At 36.4% G+C, this 7,102-nt stretch overlaps 1 protein-coding gene across 2 annotated transcripts; it reads right to left on the bottom strand.

Moving 5' to 3' along the window:
- Positions 1–1,450: 1,450 nt before the first annotated feature.
- Positions 1,451–6,174, bottom strand: LOC107878384 (sialidase). Of its 2 annotated transcripts, none has more exons than XM_016725345.2 (5): positions 5,567–6,174; positions 5,107–5,212; positions 3,579–3,702; positions 2,351–3,241; positions 1,451–2,088 (listed from the first exon to the last, which is right to left on the bottom strand). In XM_016725345.2, the coding sequence occupies exons 1-5, from the start codon at positions 5,736–5,738 to the stop codon at positions 1,681–1,683; spliced, it is 1,701 nt and encodes a 566-aa protein (XP_016580831.2). In that variant the 5' UTR covers positions 5,739–6,174; the 3' UTR covers positions 1,451–1,680. The 2 variants fall into 2 exon arrangements, with proteins under 2 accessions (XP_016580831.2, XP_016580832.2); XM_016725346.2 differs by having other exon boundaries at positions 5,107–5,229; positions 5,567–5,708.
- Between the last annotated feature and the right edge of the window lie 928 nt (positions 6,175–7,102).

The raw sequence follows: 7,102 nt of genomic DNA, 5'->3' as shown, positions 1-7,102 counted from the left end.
GGGGCAAGAAAAAAAATTATTTAAAACCTTTTATGAAATAAAAATAATTTATTTAATGAATGCAAGGTGGGAGTGGGGTAAGATGGGGTGAGGTGGGGATGAGGTGAGGTAGGTGATTTTGAGAGTGGGAAGGCACATTGTCACTTGTTTGTCCTACTTTCATTAAGAAAGTTATTTTTCTATTAAACGGGTTGAAATGGAGAATGAATTCGGCTGATCTGAGCTCAATTTAAAAATGAGTTGGGACTTAATGAGTTTAGATTACCCAATAGTAAATTATCTCGAACCCAACCCATTAAATATTGGTCGGATCACCTCAATTTGGGTTCATTTTGACACCCCTAATTGCATTTGTATGTACTTTTCTGTGTCTTCTCCCATACAACCACCTTGTAACTGATTATAGGAGTATAGTCCTGTAGGAACTGAATGATTAGGGGCCATTGCTGGAAAGTACTTCATCCAAGGATACTTAGTTTTGCCCAAAAGATACATGCTCCTATTTATATCATAGACCAGCTTACTATAGGTCATATTTTCTCCATGACTTAATACCATTCCTTATTCTCCTAAAATGCAATAAAATGAAAGCAGGAAGATCTTTGTAGAGTAGTTTAAGCTTGGATGGACAGTTAAAAGGGTAAAAATGTCAATTACTATGTATATAAAGAGAGGCTTATTTTTACAACAATGTAAAATTGGACAAAACATGAACAGTAGTGGGGACTCCGCGAGCAATATTATGCGATTGAATGAACACGTTTCCTAGTTGTGTGAGACAAGTGAATATGTTCATACCTTTTACTGATTTAGTAACTCCCTTTTTTCTTGCTTGATTCATGTGACATACATTCTTTTTTTAATATATATATATATACATACATACATACATATATATATATATACATACATACATACATACATATATATATATACATACATACATATATATATATACATACATATATATATATAAATACATACATATATATATATATATATATACATATATATATGTATATATATCTACATATACATGTGTGTTTTAAAAAAATAATAGTAAAAAATAATAAATTTATCTCAATTTGCTAGAATGAACCAGTAAAAAGACAAGTAAAATAAAAAGGAGGGAGTTTTTCTTTACCACTTCAAATTGAACTATTGAATACATCTACCAATAATTTATGCATTGGTCTGCTCAAGAATTGGATTCAAATGTTTGCAAGGACAGAATCTAGCAAGCATCAAACATCTCAGCTTCAAGCTTATATTTAAGAACAAATCAAGGTAACATTATCGATGCTGAGCAATAATCTTTAATTTACACATCTGGCTGCCCAATTAGAATAACAACCACTAAAGTCTTGTTGGCCATCAATAAGGGCCAGATAATGTACCACAGTGGTAAAGGTTTCATTTCAGTTTAATAAGAACTTGCTAGCATCCATAATTTGCCGCAACCACCATCTTCTTGTGGCCTATGGATTATGAAATGAAATAAAGAAGTCATTTTGCTTACATAATAATGGAAACTAAATAGACATAGTAGGTCGCCTTTCACAGTCCTGATGGCCTAACTTGCCACATTACATCTCTTCTTATATTCTTTTGCAAACAAATGATTTTAGTAACAAATAGAATCCAAAAGGAAAAATTAGTAATACTAGAAGGAACATCCTTTCACAAATGTTGTAAAGGGCTAAAAGGTTCAGGCAGAGACTCGAATCCGTTATCAAATATGGTTTCTTGGTCCAACTTGTCGTCGATACTGTGCAACCAATTCGTGTTCTTCAAATCCTCTTTCAGCAAAAGCACATCGTAACGAGAACTTTCATAAATATCAATATTTGTCAATTTTGCTGAATGTTGAGACTTGGCCTCTTCACTCCCGTTTTCAGATGATCTGTTTAGGTAATTACCATTTTCTGGAAGATTACCATTACAGTGATAAGACACATTCTCATAGATAAAGGATGCGGCTGTCGAACCATGAGAATGCTGGCCTTTCCCATTTGTGGATCGAATACTGTGAGGAAAGAGGGTTGAACCAGAAAGTGGACGAACACTATTAAGGCCGTTTTTAACGTCCTGCAGCAGCAATATACCCACAGTTAAGTACCACAAAACTTGCTGTCCTTTGGCAGTTCAAGCAAACCCATAACCAAATAAAATACAAAATTAAGTCCTTAATTTTTTAAATCACTTCACCAACAACCATAAGCAGACCATAAGCTATTTGAACCAGATCAGCAGTTAAAAGTTGCTATACAGATTTAGCATGTTGAAACCATATTAATGTGATCATAATAAAAGAATCCGCTCCAAGCAAAATCCAAATGACCATACTTACCATATGCCTGATGGCCACGTCAAGAGATTTCTTAGAAATTGTCCTTCCAAGTCCCATGCTGTCAGTAGCAGTCTTTACAGGCTTCCTTGAAGACGACTCAGAGACATGTGAAGCCCTACGGGAATCAGATATATCACTTAGCTGCCCACTGCCAAGCCCTCGTCCTCTACCAGAGGATTCTGTTAGTCTTCCCCTGCTAATAATGGGTGATGACTGTCTCCGAGGATTTGCCATACTTGGGGTTTCGGCATTTCCCTTGGTAGTGACAGAAGGATTCGGCCTGGACCTGCCAGCAGATAGAGGCCGATCTAGCAGAGTTGTGCGTAGATTTGGTGGTGTTTCAAGTGAAAAATCTGGGGGAACTATCGGCTGTGATGGTCGCCGAACTTGGTGACTAGGGGAGCTTGGACGAGAAACAGAAGCTGTAGTTCGTGCATTGGTGACAAAGCGCCCTGCTGGAGTTGAAGATCTAGACGCTGGAGATAACGAAGGTGTTACGGTCCGACGAGTAGGTGTTGAAGGCCTTGAAGTAGACCGGGCAGCAGGGGTATTCATGTTTCCAGATGTTTGGGGCCGGGAAGTTGGAGTAGAAGGTCTCGAGCTCTGGGTTGGCCTAGAAGTATTTAGGGCTTGGCGGGCTTTAGAAGGAGTTGAAGGTCTGGACACTGTTGCACGGGAGGTTGGAGTGGACGGCCTGGCTGAAGAAGATGAATGGCTAGTTGGCGTAGATGGTCTGATATAGGAGGAGACCGATGCAGAGCTTGTGTTCAGAATAGAGCCTGATTTATTTGAGTAAGTACTATACTGAGAGCTACTAATGGAAGGTCGAGTCGCTGATTTACTCCGAGTTGGCCTTGCAGGAGTATTGCTCTCTGAATGAGACACTGAAAGCTGAAAACAAAATATTTTATCAGCACAAGGACTTCGCAAGGGTTTTGGTGAGGATTACAACCTTGCGAGATAGATAGTTTACATAAGCCCACTGAGAACCAATCTATCTAAACCCAATTCGCATGATATAAGTACGAGGACACAATTCAAAAAAGATATTAGGCAACAATAACCTAAACTAATGATGACTGAATTATTATAAAAAGAAAATGATTAGGATGGACAACAGGATTGGAAAGTTCTGTTGGAGAAGAAGTCACTCTAAAGAGCATTGAACAATACATACGAATTTGAAAACTTCCAAAGACATGATTAATACAGAAACATAGAGACTCACCCTTGAAGCCTTATAAGTGGAGGCCGATCTGACCAATGAGCTGCCTCTTAGAGCCACTGAAACTGGTTTTGTTTCACTTCCATCTGATGAAGGAACAAGAGGAGTTCCTGGAGGAGTGAGGAGCCTACAGAAATGAAAAGACAACTTCATGTGAGGAGTAAATAATGGACTTTGCTTCTTCATTAATTCAACATCAGAAAGAGAAACTACTAAAGGTAAGAGCAAACTTAAAAAAAGGCAGGCAAATATAGCTTAATTTGACCGTGGCAGCTATATAAACACGAATGGCTTTAAGTGATACAATAGATATACACTAAACCATCTCGTGGCCAACAAAGGCATATTTCGAATGATATACCCCGTGTCTTAGTCAACACTTGAGCACCTGAAATCAGAGGTGGACCCACGTGGTTAGCCGAGGGTGCACGTGCACCCGGTAACTTTTTTAAAAAATTGTTTATATATGTATAGATATCCTGCTAAAGAGTTAATATATATAATTGTGCACCCTCAATAACAAAAAATGTTTGGGTGCACTGATTCTGAACTCATATGCTAGCATTCTTTGGGCCCCGGCATTGCGGGTTCGATTCTTGATGAATGCCCCTTTTTTTTCATTTACCTAACATAGTAACGTTTAATTGCCACCAGCTCTATTTCCCAAATTCCCCCAAAAGCCAAACTCCCTGGAAAGTGGAAACTAGAATTACAATTTCAATTCTCCATTTGACCCTAACAAGTATACATCTCTTCCTTTGGTTTTTTTATTTTTTTATTTAACTTTGGATAATGTTAAATCATAAATGCTTTTAATATTTATTTGTTGCTTGAAAGTTAGTTTGTAAAATTTATTTGTATTTTTTTTCTTGCTTCTATTTAAGTTTATGGACTTTGATTAAAAATAAATAATTAATTTTATTTATATTCTCGGTGAATTTTTTATTTTGTAGGAATTTATTATTGATTCTTGTGAATTGAAAATTTGAAATTGATAGATATTATTCTCCTCAACCAAGTTCTAATTTTAAAGACAATTCTCATCGCCTTAGCAAAAGCAAAAAAGGGAAAAAAAAAAGCTTCAACGTCCATTATATTTAAGCACAAATTACAAATAAAGCGTGAGATTTAACAAAAATAAGCAAAAAGGAGAAAAAATATAAACATATGTCTAGTTCAAGACTAATAATATAAGCATGAATGACAAATATATGAACACAAAAATTGTTTTTTTTTATTAAGTGAAATATCTATTGTTTAGTGTTCGCGCCTTTGAAAATAGTGGTGCACCCCCAAACTTCAAATCCTGAATTCGGCTCCCTGAAATATGATCTAGTCATAAAGTAGAGGAACTAATCTGAGCCTTCGCTTTTGTAATCAGTATGAGTTCCAACACAAAGAATATTTCATACTGAAATTTGTAGTAGTTTCCCCAGGTAATTTTGAGTTAAGCTGAAACATATATACTGGTAATTAAGAGGCTAGATCTGGTAGTCAAAACACGCAGATAAAGAAAGAAATGAAGATTTACCAATCATAATCATGTTTCTCTCCTTCCGTAGATGCCAGCAGATCCTCTAATCCACTCTTTAATTGCTTCACTGATCCAATTGAAAGCCTTCCCAGCTTAACTGCAACTGCAGGCATAGAGCAACTGAAACAACTTGAAAATACATAAATGAAAAGGCTAAGTATTGAGAAGAGTTCGCTTAATATGCGAAAATCAAGAGTAGCATAGTTTCGGACCAATTTTTACGAATAGAAATTACAAAGCTAGGTATAAAGAGTGTTTCAGAAAGCTGTATACGGAGATGCATAGCGAGGATTCATATAGCGGATTTCAACTGGTTGGGATGTAGAAGAAATTATGCATATAATTGAACGCCCAATAATAAGATAAGGCATACTGCAATTATTGTAGCAAAAATTTAACGTTGAAATAAGCGAGCAGAAAAAGAATATCCTTGTTAGAATTAAGAATAAAGTGGTACCATCTGACTCGTCGGGGGAGAGAACAGAAACACTACGGCGACTTTTGGAGAAGAGATCCAAATTATCGTCGGGCTCCCTAGAAGCTCCGTTAAGACTAAGTCCTCGCCGGTGCTGCGACGAGATAGGGAAATTCTTCCCGCTGATCATAGAATCTCTGAAGCTTCTGTTCATTATTATGTATTTATTTATTGTCACTACTAAAACATCAAACTATATGTGCCAGCATTATGGACGTGAAATGCGAAGCTTAGAAATACGAAGCTTCCTTTGATGTAACGCTGCCGGAGATTTTCGCAGATCTGTTCAGAGTTAAGAGTGGGAGAAAGAAGAAATTGGTGCAGATTGGGAGAATAGGAGGAGGAAAAGCATGTTAGGAATAGTAAAAAACTGACAGACAGGTAAGCGAGGGTCGGTGTGTTCCCTCCCCTTTCTCTCCCCCTTCCCGTCCTCTCCCCCTTTAATTCCCTTTTAATTTAAGCTTGCAATTAAGACATTAAAAAAAGCCTTCCTAACTTCTGGTACCAAAAATAATAAGTTTGGAATACCAATGTCAATTCATAGTATCAGCCATATTGGGGCTTTTATATATACTAGTTGAACCGTGCATGACTCCCATGAGTAACGATTAATTATTTAAAATTAAATAATTTTATTTACTGTCAAGATTTTTAGTGAAGTATAAAAAGTTTAACTCTTAATATTACCATTATATATAAACCAACAAGATCAAGTACAGTTGTACCAAACGCATTGTACTCTGGTACCATTGAGGCCTGGACTAACAGGGCATAAAATCATTGTACATCAACCTATGGAAAATGTACCAGGGATATTTTAAATTGATTGCATTTTGTGGTTTTTTTTAATTGGTCGTTGAACAGGTGGAATAGTTTTATATCTACGTGTTGACCCAGCAAGTACTTATACTATGTACTCCAAAAAAGGTGTTTCTCCTACTTCTTCCACTTTAGGAAATCTCAATTTGAAATTGAAATTGCTGCTAGACAAGTCGATTTGAAGGTTCAATTTGTCTTTAATGTGCTTTCTGCTATTTGTATGACTTTTCTCCTCATTTTATCTTCGGAATATGCCACTTCTTCATTCCAGAAGCTTACTACTAATCTTCTATCAGTACTTATGTTTGTTTTTCTTTTCTTTTAAAAATTTTGTACATGCATGTCTACAATTATTGGATACCTGATAAGGAAACAATAGTTGAACATATCAACCCAAATAACGAGCTTGAGAAGCCCCTGCCACCATATCAAATTAAATCTCACGCCTTTAGGCAGTGTTGCTCAGTTGATGCCCTTTCCTTCGGCAGAAATTTATATATTACTCCTCCCAAACATTGTATGGCTGAAATTTATACGCATGTACATCTAGATGCTAAATATAATCTCTTATTTATTACTATCAGATATTCTCGGAGTTGTTATCCATTGTGGCCCTGAGAAATATATAGGTCGCACTCAAAATAGGTATCGAAAGATTACCATACTGATGATTAGTAAGTATAACCTTCTACATAGGAC

This window comes from Capsicum annuum, chromosome 9 (assembly GCF_002878395.1).
Source record: "Capsicum annuum cultivar UCD-10X-F1 chromosome 9, UCD10Xv1.1, whole genome shotgun sequence".
Lineage (NCBI taxonomy): Eukaryota > Viridiplantae > Streptophyta > Magnoliopsida > Solanales > Solanaceae > Capsicum > Capsicum annuum.
The sequence above is the reverse complement of the archived record's forward strand: the minus strand, read 5'-3'. Positions and strand labels throughout refer to the sequence as shown.

Coding starts and splice junctions, on each gene's coding strand:
- LOC107878384 (XM_016725345.2), bottom strand. CDS start 5,738: ATGAACAGAAGCTTCAGAGATTCTATGATCAGCGGGAAGAATTTCCCT. Junction 5,213..5,566: donor CTCCCCCGACGAGTCAGATG/GTACCACTTTAT, acceptor CTATGCCTGCAG/TTGCAGTTAAGCTGGGAAGG. Junction 2,089..2,350: donor ACGTGGCCATCAGGCATATG/GTAAGTATGGTC, acceptor TTGCTGCTGCAG/GACGTTAAAAACGGCCTTAA.